General features: G+C 34.0%; 3 protein-coding genes across 5 annotated transcripts; 1 reads left to right on the top strand and 2 right to left on the bottom strand.

The window, feature by feature from the left end:
* Positions 1 to 338: 338 nt before the first annotated feature.
* On the bottom strand, positions 339 to 12,881 carry LOC130636607 (uromodulin-like). 3 transcript variants are annotated; one of them, XM_057446390.1, is made up of 6 exons: positions 12,864 to 12,881; positions 3,136 to 3,314; positions 2,547 to 2,700; positions 2,216 to 2,425; positions 1,373 to 1,955; positions 339 to 904 (listed from the first exon to the last, which is right to left on the bottom strand). In XM_057446390.1, the coding sequence occupies exons 2-6, from the start codon at positions 3,286 to 3,288 to the stop codon at positions 640 to 642; spliced, it is 1,365 nt and encodes a 454-aa protein (XP_057302373.1). In that variant the 5' UTR covers positions 3,289 to 3,314; positions 12,864 to 12,881; the 3' UTR covers positions 339 to 639. The 3 variants fall into 3 exon arrangements, with proteins under 3 accessions (XP_057302373.1, XP_057302372.1, XP_057302371.1); XM_057446389.1 differs by lacking the exon at positions 12,864 to 12,881 and adding an exon at positions 4,544 to 4,695; XM_057446388.1 differs by lacking the exon at positions 12,864 to 12,881 and having other exon boundaries at positions 3,136 to 3,340.
* On the top strand, positions 9,970 to 17,562 carry LOC130636609 (uncharacterized). Its single transcript, XM_057446391.1, has 2 exons — positions 9,970 to 10,978; positions 16,270 to 17,562. The coding sequence occupies exon 2, from the start codon at positions 16,387 to 16,389 to the stop codon at positions 17,560 to 17,562; it is 1,176 nt and encodes a 391-aa protein (XP_057302374.1). The 5' UTR covers positions 9,970 to 10,978; positions 16,270 to 16,386.
* On the bottom strand, positions 17,391 to 24,375 carry LOC130636604 (angiotensin-converting enzyme 2-like). Its single transcript, XM_057446385.1, has 6 exons — positions 22,929 to 24,375; positions 22,133 to 22,356; positions 21,517 to 21,760; positions 21,137 to 21,259; positions 20,838 to 21,018; positions 17,391 to 20,263 (listed from the first exon to the last, which is right to left on the bottom strand). The coding sequence occupies exons 1-6, from the start codon at positions 24,011 to 24,013 to the stop codon at positions 18,170 to 18,172; spliced, it is 3,951 nt and encodes a 1,316-aa protein (XP_057302368.1). The 5' UTR covers positions 24,014 to 24,375; the 3' UTR covers positions 17,391 to 18,169.
* Positions 24,376 to 26,338: the final 1,963 nt, after the last annotated feature.

Here is a 26,338-nt window from a genome sequence, read left to right as displayed (position 1 = left end):
CGTAGAAATAATCACATTAACCTCAGTATTTCATATTGATGTTAAGCAGTTCTTAAATTGATTTAGGTTTGGATTAAAATTGGGTTTTTGAACTTTTCTTGCATCTGTGCTGCGTCGAAGGTCAATATTTTTGTTAAGAACTATACGTTCTAATATTCTTTAAATCTTTTTTCAGACCTAATTCAGACTAAAAGTAATAGCTGACACCACAAGACAGATGTTGTGATGGACGGTTGTTGCAGTTGCATGGTCAAATTGAGTCGAGTGAAAAAAATTAATGCACTTAAGTGATTTAAAGATGCGTATTTTTATAGCTGTGACGTAAACAATGCACTACGTCCGCAAAATCTTGTTTATAAAAAGTAAAGAATTTTTACAAAAATATGTGTTAAATAATTTACATAGAAGAGAAACAAAAAAAGTCTTTACAAGATGAAATTATGACAAAAGAATGTATAGTTGCATTTCATCCAAACTTTAGTTTTTTTTTGTAAAGTAAAATCTTTCATAATAGATATAAATGCTATTGATGGTTTATTACTTGAGCATGTTTCGTAACCTGACACTTGACTAAATCATCTGTTTTTAATCGTACACTACGAGAGCTATCGATGAACGACTTCCAGATCTCTTACAAAATCAACTTAATACGAACGGTTTTCCTTTTGCAATCCTAGCCAATAGTCTCTTGTTTACATGCGAATCTCTTTTTCCTCTCCCAGCGTTTACTGGAGGACATTGTTTTCTACAACCTAAAGATTTAGTTTGAGCATGACAATATTGAAGTTTACATCTGACAAGAACACCAGGATAACGTGCTCCTCGAAATTTGATTCCTGGAACAGAGAGTCTTATGATAGGGCTTTTTGCCTGTAATATTTCAACACCATTTTCGATGGGACACCTAAAAACACAACAAAATATAAATATTGATAGTCGTGAATTTATGCTTAATTCTACAGTAATAAGTATATAAAACATAAACATATTCTTTTGAAGCGGACTTATACTTGTATTACTCAGGAAAACTTGCCTAACATTTACATAAGAAATAACGAGACAACATTCATACAGTATTAAATTTTGATCTGAATACATGAAAATTTTGCAGTCATTTTAAATTCACAGTTTTTTTACTCGATATTGCCGTTCGCGCCATTTAGTTTAAGGAATTGTATGTTTATTTCGCACCATTTTATTTCACGGCTTTCAGGATCCGACTGCAAAACCGCAGACTTTTATGCCGTAAATTTTTCATGCCACAATATTTTATACTTGATGTTTACAAAAATTAAAACCATGATTAAAAAACTGGAAAAAATTTTAGCTAAATTTTTAAACGGCGAATATTTTACATAATCTATTGACTCACCCGTCCTCAATTAACGTGTATTTCATCCATCTTTGGGTCATGACAACAGGTGTAACATAACAAACTTTCGGATAGATATTTGTTTTTGAAAATGATTTGGGTTTCAATTCAACAATGTATTTTTCAAGATGATTGATATCAACTTTTAAGCCGCCATTATTCAGAGAACGATATTTTCGTCGCGAATTAACCTCTCGAATTCTTATACCAACTCCATTCGCACTCAATCTTTCGATAATTTTGTCACCAAATTCTCCTCGTGTTGATATTTTTATTCGGTTCCTGCTTCTTAGCGAATAATCACATTCAAACGGTATTTGTATGTTCTTGCGTCTTATGATCATGGATTTTGGGTCTGTATAGCTTCGGACTACGTTTGAATATACCACCGAGGTTAATGTATACGTCACTTTTGTGCCGCAATGATTCAACTTTGTTTCGAAGAAAATATGTGTAGCGTTTTCTTTCATGGTACAATCCGACTCAAGCAGACTTAACTTTCTATGACGCTTACCAAGATATGACTTGAGGATTTCAATGCGCATCGAATCCCTTCCACAAGTTACCAAACTGACATTTTTATCTGTGTGGAAAAGTTATAGAATTCTTAAAACCTTAAAACACCTTGAATTCAGGCTCTGTGGTCTTTTTTGATAAGAAGATGAGAGACATTTAATACTCGTTTAAAAAACACTACGGCAGCGCTGGATTTATGGTTGTCCCTTGGCCTATGAAACACAGTAATAAACGTACTATGCAAATTATAGAAAATCTTTTTTCATATTCAGATTGTTGCTAAAGTAAAAATTCTTAGTAACGAATTTGCTTTGTTACACTACCTACCGACGCATGCGCTTTCGATCAATCCAATCTCTCTACCAGTCTCACATTCATCTTTTCTTAGTTCACACTCACTTGAGTACTCTTTATTGTTTCGTGCTCCGCATACCGGCTTCTTTATTGTATTAGTGCAATCTGGACACACACAAGTCGGTGCCCCATTTATCATTTTGCAGGATTTACCAAACGGGCATCTTTTATAATGACATCGGACTAAAAAAATATTAATTCTAATTATTCAAAATAGTAAACCGTCATATATAACCCCAACCCAAATTTAGCAATCACTATGTTCGCACTCACCAGAGTAAGGCTGAATGAAATCTGTACTTACTGTGTTCACACTTGCCAACTAATTCATTGATGCTTGTTTTCATTTTGTTTTTATGACTTCGTACATGTCTAACCATGCACTGTAAATTATCACCGCATTGCCCTTCAACATAGTTTGGACCAGCACAAAGTTGTCCCTCCTCCTTTGCGCACACCTAAAGTTAAATAGTGGAATATAAAAAAACAAAGCACTAAAAAAGATTGGTGTAACATTTCTTATCACTGGAAGAATAAAATTGGTGTGCGTCCACATTCACAACATCCAATTTTGAAATATTTACCAACTGGTGGCATATTGAAACCTCCCTATAGCAACAAAACTGTTACCTCAAAAATTGCCCGTTATAGAGAGGTATCCAGACTCTTTCTAAATTGGCTCATAATGCTTCAAATACTTATTCTGGGGTATTATAGTATAACAAAATTGACCTCCTCAAAGTTTTTCAGGAGGCTGCGTTTGGATAAAAACAGACAATATATTGTAAGCGTCAACCGTGGAAGTGAATATGAAACAAAAAATCCTGTTTTTATTTTTATGTCCCTGTACAGACCTTAAACTAGCTAAAAATATAATAAGAAGAAAAAATTACTTTGCAGCAGTTGCACATATCTGGTCGCACTCCTGCTTTACAGCCTTTTGGTTCCATGCATTTGGCTTTCTTGCAATTGCATCTTAAAGTTGCAGCAACATGATGGAGGGTTACCATCAACAGAAAGTAAACAAGAAATATGGCGGCTTTCATAGCTGGTTTTATTTATTTGTTGTTAACTAGAAATAAGAAGATACACATATAAAAAGAATTATCTTTTAACTAACTTTAACTTTCAAATTTTTGGTTACGCTGGTAACAAACCTCGTTCCCAGTTCTTCTGTTGTGCTTTCTATTAGTGTATCGAGGCGAAAACATATTTATTTACAGACAGTACTGGAAACGATACTGGCTGTTAAGCTCAATAGATCATCATGAGAAGATGGTTAAGTTTTATTATATTCATTCGAAACACCACAAACGCACAGACCTCAAAGTACTTCCGCCATGAATAAAAGTTCTAATTTTATACACTACTTGACAATCGTGCGTGATCTTTTTCCCTATAAACCTTATGTGAATGACCTAAATTTGTATTTAATTCCTGTTTAGGCACTAGTCACCGTTTAATTACAGACGCAGCACCATTTTGTTACATTTTGGCGCGAAATTGGCAAATTAAATATAATGAATGGTTTATTTTCAACGAGTTTAACATCTGCTTGATTTGAAGACCATTTTCCTTCAACTCTCGTTATAAAATGCTTGTACTTTGTTGTAAGATACTTATTGCAGTTAGAATTGAATTTTAAGACCCTTCTAAATAGGCCGAGTCAAATCACTTTGTTGAAAGGTGAATTACAATTTAACATTGCATTTAGACAAAAAAGGCAAATTAATTTACAAAAAAATATACAAGTATTGTGGTTTAAAATCTAAGAATGTATATGGTCAATTTAAAACTGCCTGGTAAGTGCATTCTGTTAGTGTTTAGTTCAATTCACAGTGTCATTTGACCATCATATAACTGCATTCTGTATGAGACACAATCTTGTCTCAGCGGTTGCCTGATAAAGTTGCCTGCAGTGAAGTTGGTGCCAATAGAAAGTCTTGACAATCACCTAAAATCTAAGCATTAATCTTTTATATTTCAATCATGGGAAATTCATGCAAAGGTGATATATTTATTGCTTCAGTTGAAAATGAGGAAATCGAGCAACTATTAATCAACTAACTAGTTTTTTAAGTAAAAGTTCTTATTATACAAAACATAGCATACCTTACACTTTTTCAAAAGAAGTTCCCAGACCAAAAAGAAACGGTCTATTGTCTACTATTTAAACTCAAAAGGGTTGAACATCAAATGTCTTTATCTACCTTAGCCTAAAAATTATTTTAAGACGTTCTTACTATGTCTCTCTGAACATTTAACGTCATGTTAGAACTGCTGCTACTCCAATCAACTTACCTGTATGAATCAAAAAAATGTAAGCAATTCCATATAATGACATCACTCCACCGTGGTAGTTGCCTTTACCTGATATGAATTAAATAATCCACCAAAAACACGCTGAAGGAGAACAACAGTGCATGCATCACACGCTAGTATACTTTTTATTAAATCATGTTTACCTTTTGACACGAAATAGAAAAGAATAATTTAATTTTCAAACAAAGCTGAAAACAAATATTAGACTTAAGAAGTATTTAAAAATTATATGAACAGTCCGTTGTTTAAAAATTTGTCATCATTTGTCTGATGTCGCCGTTGCTTGAACCAGGCGAAATTTGAACAAACGCTGTCCCTAAAAACAACCTTAAGTGGTATTCCGTAAAAATCTTACCGAGAAAAAAGATGATAAGAGTGGAACCAAAAAAGGTTGCGATACTTTATTTCCTCGTGCGATGATATTAACCCCAGGATTTCTTGGTTTTTATATGTATTGAGATTCTAAGAAGTTCTGGGGACGATGTTGAGTTGATACTAAGTGAATGCAAGTATTTAGCACAACATACAGATAACATACTAGTGCCTTCACCTGTTAGTAGAGCGCGAGATAAGTTTATATATCGGATATGTTATACAAAGCATGAAGTATATCTTCATTCTTTGCAGTCAGTAGATAAAAATGGTTAGCATTTAAGTTGGTACATATTTAGATATTCGCCTTTGCCGCGGATACACAATTTCTATTTAACAGAACTTTCTACAGATCCTTTAAGAGTTTAAGGAAGATTGTTCGACCAATAGAGTCAGTCAATAATTTAGTTATCGAGACAAGAAGCAATAGACCGCCACAGCTACCTTTAGATGTAAACTTTCACTGGGAGATAAAACAACATAATCGTCATTATCGTATCAGTCATTTACAAAATAAAAATGGTCTTCTGAGTAATTATGAACTCTAAAGTAATAAAATAAAGACTGTCTTCCCAAATATGTAAATACTCTCAATACACCTTTAAAGTTACTCAAGTAGCTATATTATCAATTATGTGATGTGTTGTCACGTCGAATAATTCGTAGACTTTTTTTCTTCAAGTTTATCTTAACTTTATTGTCAGAAACAAACAAAACAGTGCGAATATTAAATAAAACTTTTCACAACATGTTTGAGAACAAACCACAGATAAAAAAATATAATTTATGAGTCAGTTTGTACTGTCTAAATGTAAAATTTTTGTATTGAAGGAAATTTGAATATTCTTTGAATGTTGTTTGAAGGCTAAATTATCTTTGTATGTTATTTTTTTTAATTTACGTCTTTGTTATGCATTTGTGAACGCCCAGGCATCTAAAATCACGCGCGAGGACGTAAAAATTGGCCATTTAGTCTCTTCATGTTTTTTTTCGTACTTTCTTTCACTTCCGGGTAGGACATTCCCCCCCCCCTCTCCAACCTTTGATCGAGTCAAGTAGAAAAAAACCTTTTTATTATTCATTGCAGTGTTTACCAGAAATTTGTAGTATTTTGTAAACTTCGAGATGTTTTATTTCTAAGATCCTTTTTTTCACTTTGAGAAAAAGCATATTTGTAGTCACTGATTTTTATTTATTTTTTAGTGTTCAGGATTTCGCGTAATCGAGTTTCGCGGCAGATATTTGAGAAATGGCTACAGGTATTCATGAAACTGCGAAAACTATTTCAGATATTCCGATTAGCTATTTTAAATTTCAGATTGGCTCTCTCTTGCGTCTATAAAAATGTATTTCTGGTAGTTTCAACGAAATACATTAGTTACCCTTTTTATGCTAGCGTTTGTTTTTTTACCTATTCGAATTCAAACTGCAGCAGACCAATATAAAAGGAACAAGAAGATCAGGATTCTCTCTTAGGGACAGGTGTTAATCTAACAAGATATCCATACTCACTGCACAGGTCACCCAGTGCTTTATATTGCTAACCTAAGAATCAGATTAAGGCCGCTTTACACTAAGGTGTTTTTCGCTACAGCTTTCACCATTTAGTATCTGGGAATACGCGTTAAAATTGCTTAATGGACGCGACGCTTGTATTTTGGTAGATATGGAAATTAAGAGAAGTCAAGTTTCCAAATTTCTTAACAATCAAAAAAAAAATCAGAAAACTCCGCCATCTTTAATGTAATAAAAATTTAGAGTATTAAGTGTCAACGTTTGAAACTGCGATCATGAACGGTTTATATTCACAAATGTCAATAAATTAAATTTCCAGGTAGCTAAAAATCAAAAGCACAACAGGCCAGTAATAATTTCTCACTCTTTCGGTAGCTAGTATTTATATAACTAGCACACCAGGTCAGTAATACTTCCTCACACCTTTGGTTTCAGTCTAAAAACAATTACAAAGTATTATTTGTCCGTAAGTGGAAAATTTATAATCTTACTACGTTCGAGCCATTTTGTCAACATTACAAATAAAACTCGGCCTTACTAATCCCAAATAAAACTTGCAGCCATGTTAATAATATACAAACTGTACGATACGTTTTTTAAACTACTTTTTATGCATGTCATTGAGACGTGTTATGAAATCAGTAATCACTACCACGTGTTGTATGTTGTTAAGGCGCCTTTTAAATCTTAATTAAATGGCTCGGCATTCACAATGATATTGCAAACCGCTTGCTTAAACATTCATAATTCCCTTGAACAACACGATGCATGCCATGATAAATAGCAGTTAATATATTTGTGAAAGTTACTTGACTGCACAACCTCGTCCCTAGGGCATCCTGTATCTTTTCTGACACCGGGACGGCCATGTCCCGAGAGCAAGGTTGTTGATACAACGTTTTAGTTTAATGGATGATTTAATGAATTTTTCAAAACAATAGAAAATTTTAAAATATGAAAAAAAGATATGCGCGTCTGCCAGGGTAGAAAATAAAATTCAAAAAAGAAAATTATTGAAATTGTAATTTAAGAAATGTGCTAGTTGTTCTTGATAGCAATATCAAGTCACAATCGGGACAGACGAAGGGCTGGGGAAAGGGGGGCTTAGGTAAATACTTAGATTTTAGAATTTAAATAGCCCATCTGGATGTTTTAAATTCAAACATTTCAACCAGTGTCAACCATGGTTGGGGCTGAAAATTTTTGTGGGTCTAAAAATCTAAAATTTGGATTTGATGCATGCTATAAAATTCGATTACTTAAGGGCTCGTTTCTATTTGGCTGGATTTTTCGCTATACTGCAAAAACTCGCGAGTTCTTTTTTATCGGCGCGTGCCACCAAATTTGAGTTTTCGTAAACGATGCGTGTGGCTTCTTGTTTTGACGTTTAGTCAAGTGCATTTTCATAGTTATATAGACACAACCGGACGAAAGGGCAAATATAACCCTGTTAGAATTCGTGTGTTGTAAACTCGCACCTAACTAACATGCCGATCCAAAGTGTATGTTTACTTTCGCGAGTTCACTTTTGCGAAGTGCTCAAAAGAAAAGTTCAAATAAAAATGCGTGTAATAATTGACAATGTTGTTTAAGCGTTGATATCTAATGCGAGAAAAACCGCTATTTTAGGAGCGACTTAAAATAAAGTTTTCTACTCTTCTAAGTGATTTATTCAAGTTTGGACCGCAATTTTTAAGCCTCATATTCAAGCCGAGTCTGTCTGAACGCTTAAAAAGTTGCATTTATGAAGTTGTTTAGAGATGAGTAAGAAAAAACATTTGTGATTTTCTCTCAGAACAATATCCGTTGCTTATCCAGCTGTTATAAATGTATGTTTGTTCTTTTGACAGATTGATATATGTGATTAATTTGGTTAATCCAGCTGAAAATTACCTCAGCCTACCTAACAAAAGATAATGAGAAAAGATAATCTACTAAGGAGATTATAAAAATAAGATCAAGTGCTCTCGTTAATGCAGTTATAAATGAGCGACCCAGGACGCAGTGACAGGGTTATTCTCTTTTTATTCTCTTCTACTTATGACAGCCCAAACTGATTCACAGTAGCTTGCTGTGACAACATTGTGTTATGGAATAAATTTTCTAGCGATAACAAACATGGACTAACCACTGCATTGTTCTAATTTTGCGAAAATATTGTGCCCCATAAAGTTATTTTTTACAGCTTATATTACTTTACGACATATGTTTCTGCTTACAAGTCCAATTACATTATATTATGTTCATAATATTCGTTTGGTCAGCTATCGGTCACCCCTTACGTTTTGTCGATAGGATTCTTCCTTTTCCTTTTCAGCTTAGAATTAACCCGGAGCCCAGCATCAACCCTAGGATCTAAGAAATCTAAAATTTCAGATTCTAAAAATCCCAACAATTCCATGGTATTTTAGGGCCCAAAGTCAACATGACTAGTAGTAATTCCTTATCATGGTTATGATGCACAATCAGTATTATCGCGATAGTACCAGTGCGATAACAAGCAGGCGAATAATTTGTTTATGCATTTTGAAGAAAAGTGAAAAACGAACATCCAATTAAAATGACGGTGTTTAGTTGTATCAAAAAAAAAATAATAACAAAAACTTACCCGAAATCTTTTCGTGACCGCATCCAATAAGAATGAAATAAAATTATTTAGAAATGAGATGCTTAATCTCAAAGTCTTGATTGACAAATTTAATCAGCTCTTAATGAGCTCATTAAGTCCTATTGATGTGGACAGCAGCGATTAATAAAGTATTTATCACAACCTTCAATACTATATTTGACCATATTAGTCATCATAGAATTGAAATTTGTTTCGACGAAAAGGAAATTTTGGGTCACTTCTCCTTGTTGGTGAGTTGTGTTATTTCCAAAAAAAAAATATGACCAACCACAAGTAATTTCATTTCCAAGCAGCATAACTTCTTTTGTGTTCAATATCATTAAATTTAATTCGAATCATGTCTGACACGAGAAAAATAAAAGTCCTATGATAGCTGTACGCAATATTTTTTGCCAACGTCAGCATTTTTTTATTATTAAGTATGAATATTTACTTTCTTCGTTTTTCATGATCAAATCAAATCAAATCAAATCAATAGTATACCCTTTATATATGAAGTATGCGCGCGGCATCTTTTTTCGCGCATTTAATTTTCGCGCACCTAGGTTTAGCGCATATTCAATTTCCGTCCACTATCTACTAGTTGATGCCTCAATGTATACTGAACATCTTTCAAATTTAAAAGTTTTAACATTTGTTATTTTACAAATGGATCATTTTGCGTTGCTGATTGTCACTTAGAAGTTTCATCGATGTTATATATACGCTTACCAACCCTTCATTAATTAATTTTCTGCAAAAAAAAAGTGTTAGGAAACTTTAAAAACTATTTGTCACTTTCGCGCTCTTTCTAAAAAGAAATATAAAGGAGAATCATAGTTAATGTGCAAATGGAAAGGATTTTTAAGCAATGACATCCCTTTTTTAATTTAACATTAGTCAACAAACAAATGTTATAATATAAAAAGATGAACAAACTTTTCCTACGTTGTCAATAGTTGTATTTATCCCGGTGTTTTTTGTTGCGAAAGCCCTTAAAGTTTGAGTTTCTATTCAATAATTGATGATTTAACATAGCGTGGTTTTGTTGGCCTTCATCTTTTAGGTGGTGTTTTACATACAAGCAGCAATGTTGAAAAAAAAGCAACCTAGAAAGAGTGAACATACAACGGCTAATATTACAGAAAAGAAGTAGGCTAGAATTAAATAGAATGGAAGAATAATCATTTAAAAGTTATCTTTCTGATCGCCAGTATTACCTTCCTAACTTCCTAAGTATATACTCCCAATATTTCTGCAATGTGTCAACAGTACCGTCATCATCAGTCAAAACAAAACAAAAAAGAAACCAGTTTATTTTAATTAGTTTCTACTCAATTAATAATATAATTAATCCAATATAATGACAAAATAATCTTTATTGGTGACAAATAGTGATTAAATTGTCTGGAGAATGCATCAAATTAGGTCATTTCTGTAAAAAAAACTTTTTCTTAAAACGTCATAATCTTTCAGTTTATTTCATTGCATTTAAATAGCATATTGACGTTATGCAACGATTAGAACCGTTTGTTTACCTTTGGAATTCAGGTTAATGATTATCTTGTGAATTAGCTTGCCTTTTTTAAGTTTCACAAGAAAACAGAAATCATGTAGTTACTAACGTTAGCTGTTGAAGAAGAGATGTACACTTGTATTGATTATAAAAGTTCTTGAAAATTTGCAAACTGTCTTTCTATATGCTCTTTTTGCAAAATTATCAATAGAATTAGTATGAGCAATGTTAACAACAACTGGACAATGTTAGGTGCAACTGAGCAATGTTGATATAACAACTGGACAATGTTGGATGACAACTGAACAATGTGGGATAACAACTGAACAATGTTGGATGAAATGTAATTAGACATCACATAATCCGACAACTCTCATTGAGATGGTAACTGAATAGTTGCGTGGTAAGATCTAATTCTTTTGTTTTTCGTATTCATCCCACCCCCCATTCTCCCAGTTGTTATCGCGTTTTCTTTAACTTACAATGATCAATCCACAGGGGGTTCTTGATGAATGCTGAATGAAACGTGTTATTTAATGTCCAGAGAAAATTGAAACTTACCACGTACTTTATAAGGCGTGACTGAAATATTTTGGAATGCCCCATAAACATCAATTTCATATTGGGGTGGGGTTAAGCCGAAGTTAACACATTGGGATTCGAACGTCTCCTTGGCGAATAATAACCGGATAATACAATAATCAAAACCTTTTTAACCAATCACACTGTTTTTTTACTATTAACGCTTATTGTCTCCTCATTCAGGTAATAAGTTATATTGTTTGAAAACTTTTGATGATGTTAAGTATAGGTTTTCTGCAATATAAGGAATGTTACCATGTGTAAGCTGTAAAATGCTTTCAAAGTTTTACTAAAACCTATTAGAGAAAGGTGGCGCAAATGGGGGGGGGTGGAAGGAGGGGAACTAAACATTAATTTCATGTTGACTGGGTACTGAAGGCAGAAGTTTCATTTATATAGTTTATCTTACATAGCCAAATGCAAAAGAGCTGTAAAACAGTACGTGGCCTTAATAAAGACCCTGACATAGTGGATTATCAGAAAAAGGGGGAAGGGCAGAGGTGGGAAATTAAACATAATTTGATGTTTGTGACATATTTTGCAATTTGTCTGTCATATAACAGACAGAAAGACAGAGACTATGTACTGAAGACAAATGAATTCTCTTCAGTATCTATGAAAAGTTAATCTTAAATAGCTAAATGCATAAGAACAGTGAAAAAAGTACGTGGCCTTATTAAATAGTATGTAATTGGCTTATTAAGAAATTTAATGAAATCTGTAAAATGACTGAAAAAATAAAAACATCGTGTCTTTATTGTCTTTCATGTAAAATGTTGGCACGGTATATTAAAAATACATTAAAAACAGAAAGGAATTTTGATAGCTTAACATCAGACAAATTAATTAAAAGTAATAATGGGGTATTGATTCGTAGCAAATCACGCATCTGAAAATCAGACTTATTTCAAATCAGACATCAGACTTAATATTTAAATTTTACAGATTATAATTCAGCTAAAAAACCACAATTCCAAATGACGTTGCGATGGTATTTTCATCCTTTTGCAAATTATCTGTGGTCGTAATACTAACCTATATAGTTGTCATAATATATTAACGAGGCGCTATGTTGATCAATAATAAACAGGAAAATACACAAGGCTCTTTTCATTGGGAAGGAAGCAACTTTTTCCTGTGATTATAAAAATGTTACGTAAAATGATACATGGAAATTTTATATTCAAAGAAGCCATCATGAAAGCATGTTTTTTTTTCAGATAGGCATAATTTTTTACCAAACTTTGACTAGTGTTTTAGTTTTTTTAAGAATTTTATTTTAAAATAATGTTTAAGGAACTGTTACAGTCGTAGCAGTAACTGTTCACCGGTTTCGACTCTTTCTAATTACGTTTATACACTTCCTGAGCGTAGCTACGAGATATGTTACTATTCTGTTTAAAAAACTAAAAGTTAAAGAAACCGAAGTAAATGTGTTGTTTTTTTGCATCGTTAACATATTACCTGTCATAATTATACCGATTTTATTCGGAATTCCGATCGAGCTGGATCATCCTTACTTGGAAATGCTTAAAAGTACTTGCAATCCCTTACAGTAAAAAATATTTTGTTGATAAGACTTAAGAACATTTATATGCAGAAAAAGATAAGTCAGTGACAAAAGCGCGGCTAATTAAAATGTATACAAACTTTAATAAGGCAGAATTGCTCGCGCTATGCAAGGAAGCAATAAAAATATAATTTACCTTTTTTTTCTTCTGTCATTAACTTTCTTGTTAAAGTTTAGTATTGTTTTAGAAGTAGCTTACAACTCCTCATCAACTTCTCGCACGACAATACCAATTTGTTGTAGTATACGAATTACAGACAAACTTCATAGAACGCTCCTAAACATCTGGACAGCGTGGTATGCACTTCTCCACAGGTTATCTTATTGTACTAGGCTAATCAAAATTTTCAACTTCTGTAGCTAAATCCGCTTTTCGTTCTCATTCATGTTGATGAAATTAACAAATAAAATTTAGATTCAGTAGATTGTTTTGAAAGGCTTCTTAAGAATGTAAACTTGATTGCCAAATTTCAATTGAGCTCTAATGCGATTGATCCGAACAGATCTGAGATAAATGAACTAAAGCTCTTTCACGCAAGGCAAAGAAAATACACCGATGTGGCAGTCACAGAAATTTCTAATAACGAGTCCTACATAGTCCTGTTAACTAGATTATTCACAATATTCGTGAACAGACTTGTATACTTTTCCTGATAGTGTATTCAGCAGATCTTGCAAAAAAAAAAATCCAGACAAAAGTTATTTGAAGTTCAATCTCTTGAGTAATATCTTTCTTTTTTTGTATTTTTAGATGTTACCATGGTAACGGATAAGGGCGTATACAAGGCAATTGTGTACAAAAATTCGACATACTGACGTGTCACACTGTCTACAAACTTAACTAAACGTGTCTTTCTTTTGTCTGCAACTAATTCAAATAAAACTGTAGAGATCAGGGTCGGATCTAGAGATTTTTTAAAGTAGGCTCAGGTAAAATATTTTTAATAAGCGAATTTGCAACGCTCCAATGTGGCGTTGTAGAACAACTAGAGTTTGTGGGGGGAGGGCGTTGTGAGCCCCAACGGGTTCTGGAATCCACCGCTTTTAGAGACCTCTAAATGCTTTCAAAGTCTCTAAATTTATCAAAAATGACAACAATACAACTGTCTTTATGACAGAAAAAACAAAGAATTAAATTAATTTTGACAAAAAAATTGTTTTACACTTGTTTGCGTGTTTGGAGGGCTGTTATGGATACTTCTTGTCAATTCTCTGACGAGCTGCTCTTCCATAGAATTATTATAAGTAGGATTTTAATAGCCCCATCGTAATTTAGGCTTTAGCCTACCTCGGCTATAGCTAGATCTGACCCTTGGGATGAAAAATTAGGATCCAGAAAAAACAGCATTGGCAATAAGTACAGCCTAAATAAAATGCTTTTAATTAAGATTTGAATTAATAAGGAGAAAAGGTCCATACCCAATGGTTTTCGTAATCTGTGATGACTATCAAATATCGCGAGTGTGTACAAACGGTTGAAGTCGTAAATCTCCTTGTCCATATTCACTAAAAAAGCCTTTTTTTGAACTCTCTAAATCTCATGCGATAAGGTCGTTAACAATGTAAAGGTGAGATTAAACAACATTTGAAATATCTTTTAAGTTATGTTACTCAACTCTATATGTTTATTATAGTGTGAATATAAACCTTGTAAAATTTTATTGTATTTGTGGGATTTTGGTTCTCGAGATATTTAAGGTCAAAGTACAACTACGATCGCCACCATGACAGCGTCAGTGAGGACTTTCTGCTCGGTAAATTACTAACTTTTGTGACGTAAGTCCGCGGGGTTGTAAACTAACGCATTCTAAAAAAACGAAGTAGGGGAATGCTGAACGCATGAACTCTGTCTTCCATGATTGTCTGTGAGTAATTATATTAGTCATGTCTTTAAAATAACATGATACAATACATGAGTCATCAGTGGATAGAAATTGGTATGGTATTATGTTATTTTTGTATGAAAACATTTAAAAGACAACAGGTGCTTTATTTACTTTGCTACTATAAAAAACAAAACTTGAAATGATTTTGCGTAATGAAGTGTACTGGAAGTGATTTTGTGGAAGCAAAGCAAAACAAAAACAGTCTCAAAGGCTTATTTCTTACCTACATTTGCGTGTTGTAAAATTCTTGGAATTTATTTTTCCACGAGGATGTTGTTGTACTATAACTTCATTGCGATAAATTTAAATCACTCTAAAAAGACGAAGAGGTGAGTGAATCTTCATTCGTCGTCTTACAAATCCTGTTGAGCTATGTACACCGCGTGACGTCACAAATCAACAAAATATGTACGGACCAAGTGGACATTTGTTCGTTTATGGCGACCGTTAATGTAATTTTAATTTTTGAGGAACAAGAAAAAAAAATGAGAAAATTTAAAAAATAAGCCATGAAAAAGCATTTTCGTATCCAATTCATGACGTAGTTTATGTAGTACAGTGGAACCTTAAAGTGGACACTTTCTTAACACTAACAAAAAATGTGTCTTGGACGATTTCTTTATAAACTCTTATAAGAAAACCTCTCCAAAGCGGACAGTCTTAAGCAAACACCTTCTTAAAGCGGATACTTCAAGGTTCCGCACGGTTATTTATCCCAGAATTAACTTTTATGAATCGGGCATTTTTGACCAGCTGTAAAACTTTGCAATCATTTTCAGTCTGATCAGGTTTTAATGTTCTTCTACTCTAGCTACTGCCTACAATGTCAAAAAAACGTATCTGTTTAGCCAAATGCTTTTTCTTTAGGCTAAATTTTCTTTTAAAAATGTTTCTTTGCCTAACTGGGGAAGGGAAAAGGGAACATGGGCAAGCCTAATGGGTTTCCGACTTTGGAGTAGCATTTTTTCCGCATTTCTTACCAAAAAAAGGAAAACCTCCCAAAGAGGAAACCTCTCTAAAGCGGACAAAACCACTGGTCCCTTAAGTCTCCGCTTTAAAATGTCCAACTGTATAATATAATCCTAGAATATTAGGCGAGGCAACGGAATGCGTCTCGTTTATTCTGGTTATTATCAAGATTCGTACCACAGAGTACCAATACTTTATAGTTACTTAATTCAGGTTGTCATGGTAACGCAACATCATTCTTAATTCTCTTTCTCAGATTATTTGCTTTCCGACTTAGCCAGTTGGATTGCATGTACAAGTGAATAGACTGGGTGTCTCAATTGAGATAAACATTTCATCTTAGAATACTTGATCAACAAGATGTATGGCTAGAAGAGCAGCCTCTTTTCGCAAAAGTAAAATGTAAACAAGCAGGACACTATTAAACAAAATAGATCCAACCCGAGGCACTTTATATTTAAATGATAATGAAACTTAATGTCTGCTAACATGTTTACGTTGTTCCTATTATTAAAACGTTTTCAGTTTAAAACTACACAGAGCGACAAATAAGTTTTCTTTAATGATTGAATTTTATAATTAAGTTTTTAATTAGTCTCATGTTTACGGTAATCTTAAGTGTGAATGCAAGACAACAAAAAAACGATTATGGTGTAGGTTACATGTCAATTATGTTCTTTCATACAGCTGATATACGTTCTGCAAAATAACATGTTTGCGAAATGCCATGGGAACGGAGAAAGAAATTTTTTAACATAACTTTATGATTTAAAATACTATTACTTTAACAAGAGAAGGATAAAGATGACTAATAACGAACTTACAGGCAATAAAAAGGCAGAAAAACCTTCCTTTTTATCGAAACGGGTTTTAAGAACACAAAAGAGGAATGCTTGGGAGAGTCTTATTTTGTCAAATCAACAAGAACAACTGGATAAACAAAAATGGAATCGCTATGCAACACATTTTACGAATATGTCCAAAATGACAAAGGTAATCACAGGTATTAGAAGTGTAAAAGAACGTGCACCTGTTAGTCCAGAAAGGAGACGATTTTTAGCTGGTAGTGGTTTTACTGTGAAAGAAAAATGTTATGATATGAATGATTTTCTGTCATTGATGGATGATGTTATATATCCAGTGAAGAAAAATAAGGAAAAGAAAGGTTTTGACGAGAAAGAAAGAGCTTTATTGCGTTTAAATAGTTTCACGAAGAAAAAAGATTCTCTAGAGGACTTGATAGAATTGGAAGAAGAAGTAAGATCAGAGGATAAATTTGTTCATCTCGATAAAAAACCCAGTTCAACAAGAGCTCGCCCATTATTTATACGTCATATTACTCCTCCGCTAAGGGGACGTGAAGTTTGGAAGGTACACCAAGAAAGAGAGGAAGAGCAACGGTATATGACTGCTATGCAGTGCTTCCATGGAACGGATGCAAAAAGTGGTCATAAACAGACAGGTTCAAACAGATCGAGTGGTAAACGAGACAATAAACCTGGGAAACAGAGAACAAGTAAACAGAAAGATAGAGATGTGAAATTAGAGGATTATAATGAAGACTCAACAAATAACAAACAAACACGAAAATTCAGTGTAGTTCCAGATTTTAACAGTTTACCAAAAACTATAATTGACGCGCCAAACCATGCACAAGCTATAATTGACGCGCCAAACCATGCACAAGCTATTGTCGAGGCACCGATTTCGCAGCATATCTCCTTTAAAAGTCTTTTGAAATCCAGTGCAGCAATGAAAGATAATCAAACGTTGAACACAGCCGACTCTATACCAATTCAAAAAACAGCTTTGAGCAAAGAAACAAATTTTACTGTGAATAAAAACTACAATAAAAATGTACGCATTCATTCCGCACGAAAACAACCGGCTAGAACATACTCTCAAATGCAGCTAAACGTTAGTGGACGTTGTTTCTCTGTGTTTGTTCCAAAATTTTCTAAGAACCATTTAAAGACGTAGACTTTAATATAACCATCCATACGCCGCCTGCCTTCCTGTCTGAAGAAAGAAATGTCCATTTACATCAAATAGTAAAACATATCACAGTTTTCTGTCGCATTTTTTCTTGTATGTAGCCCTGGATTCTTTGCCAGTTCTTAAAAAAAAATTAATAGTTGTGCACTGTGGAATCTTGATACCGAAACTCGCATCAGATGTCGAGTATCTTGTACCATTACCTCAATTTCAAGTACATCTTACAAAAACACTTCTAACAAAAATGTTTATTAAAATATATAACAGGTTTACCTTGCTAAGTTGTTTTTATAACGTCGGTGGAAATTTGATAGAAAAGAAAAAACAATAAAATAAATAAAATGTAACTGAATTATTTCATTGTAAAAATAAATGGTTATGTATAAGTATCTACAATAAAGTTTATTTTTTTTCTTATGTTAAATTTTTTCCATGTTTATCATCTTCTTAAAAAATGCTTAGGTAATGTATTACCATCACATTAAGCTGTTATATGATCTAACACGAAGCTAAAGATCTGCGAAAAGATAACTCTTTGTTTGCTTAACTTTTTTCCTTATTTATTTACTGTTACTATAATGTCACGTTCATATCATCCTTCTTTATTTCCCAGCTCGATGTTGTCCTTATTTTGTATTGGGACAAACAAAGGTGTTAACAGCTGCAATGAAGATTTCGGTTTGACAACCATTCCTTTAGGCGTGTTGAACACATTTACGTGCTGTTGTCTTCCTATTGGTGCAGATTTGGTGTCACCACTTTCTGAAGGAATTTTATCCTTGGTATTTAAATCAAAGTTTAATTGAAAACCATTTGGTGTTTTCACAACACGTGCTGAAGGTATTGTTTTTCGACTTACTTCATTCTTTGATTTACTATCTAACAGTCTTTGTATCAACTCCGATGGAGAGATTGATAATGAACCTCCTTTGTGATTCCTATTGCTTGGTTTTTCTTCGCAATTAAAGGATAAACTTATATGTCGCCTTTTTAATTCGCTGCAACTTGGAGTGGCGATATTCCGTTCAGTTTTAGTACTGTTGTCGAAATTTGCATTATTGTTTTGCTGTGATAAAGATGAAAGAAATTCCAACGAGTTCTTTTCATCTGCATTTCTTGTCATGGTTGTCTGGTTTGTTTGGTTCTGTAAGGAAGTAGTATTCCCTGCTACAGAAGACGCTGTTAATGCTTTTATCAGTTTATTAAAATCAAGCTCATTGGAAGTTTTCTCATCACCTGCTTTAAACGGCTCACTACGTGCTGAAGAAGTATTTTTCTTAAGATCAGTTGGTACAGCATTTATAACTGGCTCTGGTGCGCTATTTTCTGCTACATGGTGTTCCAACAATTTTTCAATAAGCAATGATGGAGACACAGATACCGTTTGCTTTGATTTATCTACACCAGTCTTTTGAACAGGAAATGAATTCCCTTCAGTTACTATCTTACTTTGCATGCATGGTGATCCATCTTCCCGTTTACATGGAGTCACATCCTGCGTGGTTCTGAAGCTATCAACTTCATGATTAGGTACTGCAGATGAATTATCCATTGATGTTACCTTTGGTTCAGTCGTATTTTTCGAATCAACTAGTTGAGAATCTTCTTGCGGTGTTATTATAATAGGATAAATAGATTGTTTTCCATTCTTTGTTATCGTTGCATTACTCAGTGCAGGTGTCATTTCCTCCTCTGTTGTACTTTTGTTTGTTAGCGCTTGAGCTGTTTCCTGAGGTGGCATCAAGGCGGAGTTGTTTTCAATGTTTAATAATAGGTTTGCAAATTGTTTACCATTTCCTGTCTTATCACTACCTTTTAGTTCTGAAGGCTGCGATGCTTCATTTTCTACTTTACTAGTATTCGTCGCAGCACTCTGTATTTTGCTGAGATCTACATCCGAAGTGCCATTTAATGCAGATTTTAGTGCAGATATTAGATTAGCTGGTAGAGAGACAGGCACTAAAGCAATTTGATTACTTGGCACAGGGTTTGGTTTTGGTTCTTCCTGAACAGCAGCGGTTACAGGGTTTACTGGATTTTTGGCAACTCCAGCTACTGATGGGTTTTCCTTTGGTTCCTTTTCAGTCACCACCGTAGAAGGAAAATCTGCTTTTGGTTGATCTTTCACAGCAAGGGGTAAAGACAAGACAGGAAGTGTTTTTGGGTCCTCGTTAGAAGGAGCTAACGACGATTCTTCATGTGATGTAATACCAGTAGATTTATTTGCAATACCATCAATGGCTTTTTGCAATGTGGCACCAATTGAGGCTGCACCCATTGCAGGGTCGGCCTTACTTTGAGTACTACCACCCTTTGATTTCTGTTTAGCTGCATCTGAATTGATATCGATTTCTTTGTTGGTTATCTTAGCTTTTCCCTCTTCACTTTGTGAAGCTGTTGTTTCTGATGATTTAATAGATAATGATTTGGCTGAGTTAAGTAATTTCCCTAAATCAATTGTTGGGTTCTCTGTAACATTTTTCTTTTTTGTTTGAGGAGACAGATTTGTGTTATTTTTTATATCAATTGCTTCTTGCGTTTGATCTGAATTTGTTGTCTTTTTCAGTAATTCATTTAAAGTAACAGATGGGATATTAATGGATAACGAGACATCGCCGCTGTTGGTTTTTAGAATGCCTGATCGTTCTTGGCCAGCTTCGTATTTTTTCGTCTTCTTCTGCAGAACCTATAAGTAGAAGGTGGGGCAGATAAGGTAATGTTGGAAACACCTGATGATGAAGATGAATAGAGGACAAGTATAATCATGAGTCCTATAAAAACTACTCTTTGACTTTTCTTCTCCACGGACACTCCCACGAATAACAAACTTTAGATTTATAAATTTTTTGTTTTTGTGGGTAAATTTTCAACTTAATTTGACTTCAGGAAATTTTGGTGACGTCATTTTTACGGTTTAAAGTCTTGTTAATTTTTAGCTTCTCAGGATGAGCCTCGCTTTGAAGCAAAAGTATGAAAGGTTAGGCACGATCTAACTAAAAAACCCATCATGTAGCAGATTGTTTATTGGAAATATGGTTTTCTTATCAAGTTTTTTTGCGAAGATTTCGAAGAGTTAACTAATTTTTGTAAAAAAAATAAGAGACAGAGGCGGCACATAAAATAAAATCTATCTGGGAAGTGCCTGTTCATCAATTTGGTCATGTGTCAAAATAAATTCCAAATAACGACTGTGTTTATAGAAGTAGACATTCCTGCACTGTAGATACAGTTTCTAAAAAATAAAGTAAAAAATAGATTACCTGAGTTGACATCTGCTCCTTCCATCCTATTGGATACTTTTTATTTTCTCTTTGTTGGTTCAACCAATCACGTAAAGGTGAAAAATATTCTAAGATGGCCGTCGCTTTTAGTTCGTTTTCACCAATCGCCTCTTTTAATATTTTCGGCCATGGTTTGCTTCTTCCAGCTTCAAGCATTGTTCTACATGGGAATGTAAGTAATTTATGCTTTGCCTATTCCGGTTGTATTTAATATTCATAAACTAAAAGCTATTTTTATTGCTAAAGAAAGTAAAAAAAAAACTAACTAGCTAGCTTACTTTAACTTTTTCCCGGCTTCTTTGGATTTATAAATAGAACAAGCGTGAAGAGGACCATTAAAACCAGCTTCTTTGCAGAATGCTTTATGAAGTTGAAATTGCAAAATATAGCTGACGAAATATCTAAACAGAGGAAGAAGAATCATTGAAATGTTGTGAGTTTGATAACCGAAGGTTATTTATGAACCTGTTTGTCTTACATTTATCCTGAGAATATAGGCTCCATCCAGGTGATAAAGGGAAATAAATGGAAAATGAACGAAAATTGAAATTATTTTTAGGGGCCAAATTTAAAGTAAATGAAAACAAATTGAAGCTCCTTTCATATACCATATCACCATAACAACAAAGCAGGAAGCTGAAGTAATAACATAACTCACGCAATGTAAGGGACGTTTGCACCGATGTGGTATTTAGATGCGGGATCAAAAGCATTTGCTGGTCTAGTTACAGGCGGTTCAACGCCTTGATATTTAACCCGCATTTTCCACCATTCTTTGTTATAGCTATTTTCTGTGATATTTCCTTCGTACACTCTCCATCTCCATTTATCGACTAGTAGATTGTAAGGTATAGGCGCGAGACGACGGAGAGCTTGATTGAGCAAAAAGCTAATCGTGTCATCTACGAAGAAAAAACAACTTCCTAAAAATGCTATCTTTATAATTGGATGTTTACCTTAGCACTCTAGAGTAATAATTGTACACACCGTCCCTCCTCCCCGATTTTTAAAATTTTAGATTTTTCCCAACCTAACTATTTTATCTGACATAATACTTCATGTAGCTATAAGGTGCTTCCTTATGCTTCCTGCATAAAATTCTCCCCATAAACAATATAACAGTATAGCTGAAGAATTCACAGGAAACACCATGGTCAATTTCAACTAACCATCCTTTCCAACAGTAACCACTGCGTTACCTTTCCACACCTGTTGTTCTTACTGACAACAAGTAAACAATTGCTTGCAAGAACCATTAAATAATTAATTATTACCTTTTCCTAAAGTTGGCGAATCTGTTAATTTCACTTGATGTAGATAGTTGGTTGTTTCAACAGACAGCGATATTGTGTCACCTATGGCTTCGTGAAAACCAGGGTTAGCTCCAGCACGAAACATATTAGGTTGGTTTTTATACGCTAAAAAGTATTCAATGTGTCCCATTTCATGATGAACTGTGGTCAAGTCCTCTTGGTTGATTTTTGTACACATTTTTATCCTAAGAATGAAAGAAATACAGCTTATTATATTCATTTGATTTTTTTAGAACAAAAGCCGTAGGAAATGATTTTTAATCCTTGCAACAGTTTGTAAAAAAGTCCATATTTTGGCCAAATCTAATCCGCTTTTCAAATTTGCCATCGGTTGGTAAGGAAAAGTCCTAGATGGGTCGTGGTTAGTAGCTACCTAGCTCATATTCTTTCTTAAGCAAGGAAAGCATTTTTATAAAAAGCCTACCTTTCAGGAGTTATAGCGGTCTAAATATAGGGCTTTCTTGCCCGTATATCTACGTCGTTCGTCGTCTAAGGGTTAAAAACATTTGTTTTGGAGCCTGGAGTCTTTAAAAATGTCTTACATGACGTAGGACCAAAGTGTTCAATAATGACGTATTGTGATTTAATATGATGTATAAACTGCGCGTAATTTTCTAATGTTGTTTTGTAACAGTGTTGAAAGCAAGCCGAAGCACAGACTCTTTAACCTGCTCTTTTAAACTCTAAGTAATACTTAACATACCCGATTAATTCTTGATAACACAAGAGTTTTTACATTTTTACATGTTTAACCTACCTTACGTCTGTGTTGCTAACATCCCACGCTGAAGGGTGACACACCATATCTTTAGACTTTGGTTTCTCCAGAACAGACTTTTTCCAAAAACTAGCTGGCATTTTTTCCAAACCCAAAGAGACAAAGAACTGTTCGGCTAATCGAAAAATACCGTTTACTGTATAATTTTGTTTTTTGAGTTCGTTAGAAACGTCAAAAGCTTTAGATGACTTTGATGGCTTTACTGTGTTGAATATATTCTCCCAGTTTTGTGCAAACATATCGCCTAGTAAATTAGCCGGAATACATCCGTTTTTACCGGTTTTGTATTGTTTTGATAAATGATATCTAACGTAGGCATGCAATTCCTTGTATAGAGGCTCAACTTCTTTCCAAACGCGATCCAAACTTAGTTCAAAGTCATCGCCCATTTCGTAATCAGAGCGTAAAAAGTCACCATAGTCGATCCAACCGTGCTCTCTGGATCCAACATTTAACAAGTCGACTAGATTGCTATACAAGACCTTCATAGGGGGTCCAACTTTATCTCTCCAACTTTTCCAAGCCCAATTCAATTCCTTGCGACTCTTTGACTTTTTCATTATTTCAGTTAAATCACTAAGTGTATAATTCTTCGACTTTTTTCGTACTTTTCCTTTACCAAAAATGCTCGTTAATTTACCAATCGTCTCTCTGATTTCACGGCGCATTGGATACGACGTTGGTTCTGCACTGCGACGTATCAAGCTAATTTGTCGATGAATTTTTTCAGGCAAATCTAAAGTTTTAATCTGTGATGCATTTTCACTGCTTTGCAGGAAAAATTCGCTAACTTCTAGTCCTTCGTTGACTGTTTCTTCCAAATGTTTGTCAGTTAAGTCTGTCTCATACGCCCAATTAACCAGACCATTTTTATACACCAGATCATCTGCCTTTGAATCAAACTTTTTTAAAAACTTGCCTGCTTCGTCCAAGTCATCGGAGTACGCACTGCCACGACTTTCATAGTAATCTTCCGTCAACGCCAATTTGCTGGGAAACTCGGCTGTTATCAAGCAAACATGTAACAATACCAAAGAGAATAGGTTAATATGATTTCCAAACATTTCAAGATGTTTTTGTTATCATTGGTTTACGAAAAACTGTGGGTTTCTAACTTCATCTTATACTTTCTGTAATCATTTTTAATAATCATTTTTCCTTTTTTAAATTTGATTTACCATATTATATTAAGTTTCTCGACTGCATGTCTGTACACCATATTGTACCTCAACCTCTTTATAAAAGAAAACAATAATTATCCGTTTAGTTTCCAGACTTTTAAATTCAACTGCTTATAGCCTTTTAATATATCATTGGGCATGAATTTGCAGATATTGCACGCTTCTAAGAACAGAAATGGAAACAACTCAATGGGCAACCAGTTGCTCACTATCTGTGTGATAAAAACTCACAAGCTGTATAATTTTTGCGAATCTACATTCGCATATAGTGATTTGATTTGATACTTACTGTTACTATGTAGTTCCAGCTCTACTATTCAATACTCAGCTCTCACAACTCAATTTTTCAATAAATCCAACAGGATAATGAAATAAATTGCTTCGTTACAGATAATAAGCTTTGTCTCTGTGTTGTGCAATAAAACTTAGTTATTGAAAAACATGTCGGGAAAAAAAGAAAATCTGTTCCAACTGCATTTTCTTCAAATTTATTTCATCCGACGGAAAGACAAAAACAGTGTCAAACAAATTATTGTGTTTTGTTTACCAAATATCAAAAAATACTTTTTGGGTTAATAATTAAAAATAACAAAGCTAAGATTAAAAAGTGCGATAGGTAGGGAATTACTATTTGTTCTAGGTTTGGGATTGCAAAGTGCGATTGGACTGCAGAGTGTGACAAAAAAAGATAAAAAATACGATGGGGTTAAAAATCGCGAAGGGGTTACAAAGTGCGATAGACTTACAAAGTGCGACGGGATTACAATATGCTATGGGATAACACAATGCGATAGGATTACAAATTGCGATAGGATTACTAAATGGGATAGGATTACAAAATGCGATAGGAACACAAAGAGCGATGGGATTAGACAGTGCGACGGAATTACAAAGTGCGATAGTAATACAAAGTGCAACGAGGTTACGAAATGCGATGGGATTACAAAGTGCGATGGGATTACAAAAATGCGATTTGGTTACAAAATTCGATGGGATTACAAATTGCGATGGGATTACACAATGCGATGGGATAAAAAAGTGCGATGGGATTACGAAATGCGATAGTAATACAAAGTGCAACGAGGTTACGAAATGCTATGGGATTACAAATTGCGATGGGATTCACAATGCGATGGGATAAAAAAGTGCGATGGGATTACGAAATGCGATAGTAATACAAAGTGCAACGAGGTTACGAAATGCTATGGGATTACAAAATGCGATGGGATTACAAATTGCGATGGGATTACAAAATGCGATGGGATAAAAAAGTGCGATGGGATTACGAAATGCGATAGTAGTACAAAGTGCGACGAGGTTACGGAATGCTATGGGATTACAAGTAATATACTACAAACTAACTACGCAAAACTGGCTCAAAACCGCGAATGTTTCTGTAATTTTACAGATAAAAAAATTCTATATTACATTTGTATTCAACGAAGTTAAAATAGATGAAGATTTGGCACAAAAAATAAAACGTTGCATAGATATATTTCAATTCTTCTTGTAAAATATTAAAAGTTTTATTTGTTACCATGGTGACTGTCAAAATGCGTATGTCATCACCTTTTTTTGACACATATAGTTTTAACTTTTTTTAATATATAATATATTTATTATATTTGGGCACTTGGAAGTCTGTTTATAAATCTAAAATTATTGTTTATCAATTATTGACAACACACAAACAATAATTTATCAATCAAATGTAAAAACGCTCATGTCGATTTAAACTTCAGTAAACAAGTGCTGACATCAGCAAAAATCGGAAAAACTACCGACGATACCCCCAACCGCTAGGACTAAATGAAAAAATATTGTTATTAAAATATTGTTGAGTCTATAAATTATATAACCGCGCTCCTACGCAGGTCATTGATAAGCAAAGAAAGAATATGTTTATATGTTGCGTTTTAGCAGTACCGTGTCATATAAAGGAGCTACGCAAATATGAGATTCTTTAATAATTACACGACACGAAGCAAGGATGGAAATTTGGTGGTGAATTAAAAATCAACATAAACCATATAATACTTGTCCCCCTGGAAAAAAAAACAGCTGTCCCCAATTACCGTCGTGTTCTGTAAATTTCTTATGATTGTCTCAACGGTAAATCTTACCCAATACTCAGCATATAAACCAAGCCCTTTCATTCACCTTTTTATCCAAGTGATGAGAAGGAAATTATTTCTTGTAAAAGCTGCA

This window comes from Hydractinia symbiolongicarpus, chromosome 3 (assembly GCF_029227915.1).
Source record: "Hydractinia symbiolongicarpus strain clone_291-10 chromosome 3, HSymV2.1, whole genome shotgun sequence".
Lineage (NCBI taxonomy): Eukaryota > Metazoa > Cnidaria > Hydrozoa > Anthoathecata > Hydractiniidae > Hydractinia > Hydractinia symbiolongicarpus.
This window is presented reverse-complemented; position numbering and strand designations above follow the sequence as displayed.

Excerpts from the sequence above, each read along its gene's own strand:
- LOC130636607 (XM_057446390.1), bottom strand. The coding sequence starts at position 3,288 with ATGAAAGCCGCCATATTTCTTGTTTACTTTCTGTTGATGGTAACCCTC. Across the intron at positions 2,701-3,135 it reads ATATGTGCAACTGCTGCAAA|GTGTGCGCAAAGGAGGAGGG; the intron begins GTAATTTTTTCT and ends ATTTAACTTTAG. Across the intron at positions 905-1,372 it reads TACACGTTAATTGAGGACGG|GTGTCCCATCGAAAATGGTG; the intron begins GTGAGTCAATAG and ends TTGTGTTTTTAG.
- LOC130636609 (XM_057446391.1), top strand. The coding sequence starts at position 16,387 with ATGACTAATAACGAACTTACAGGCAATAAAAAGGCAGAAAAACCTTCC.
- LOC130636604 (XM_057446385.1), bottom strand. The coding sequence starts at position 24,013 with ATGTTTGGAAATCATATTAACCTATTCTCTTTGGTATTGTTACATGTT. Across the intron at positions 21,761-22,132 it reads TTCGCCAACTTTAGGAAAAG|ATGACACGATTAGCTTTTTG; the intron begins GTAATAATTAAT and ends TTTTCTTCGTAG. Across the intron at positions 20,264-20,837 it reads AGGAGCAGATGTCAACTCAG|GTTCTGCAGAAGAAGACGAA; the intron begins GTAATCTATTTT and ends TTCTACTTATAG.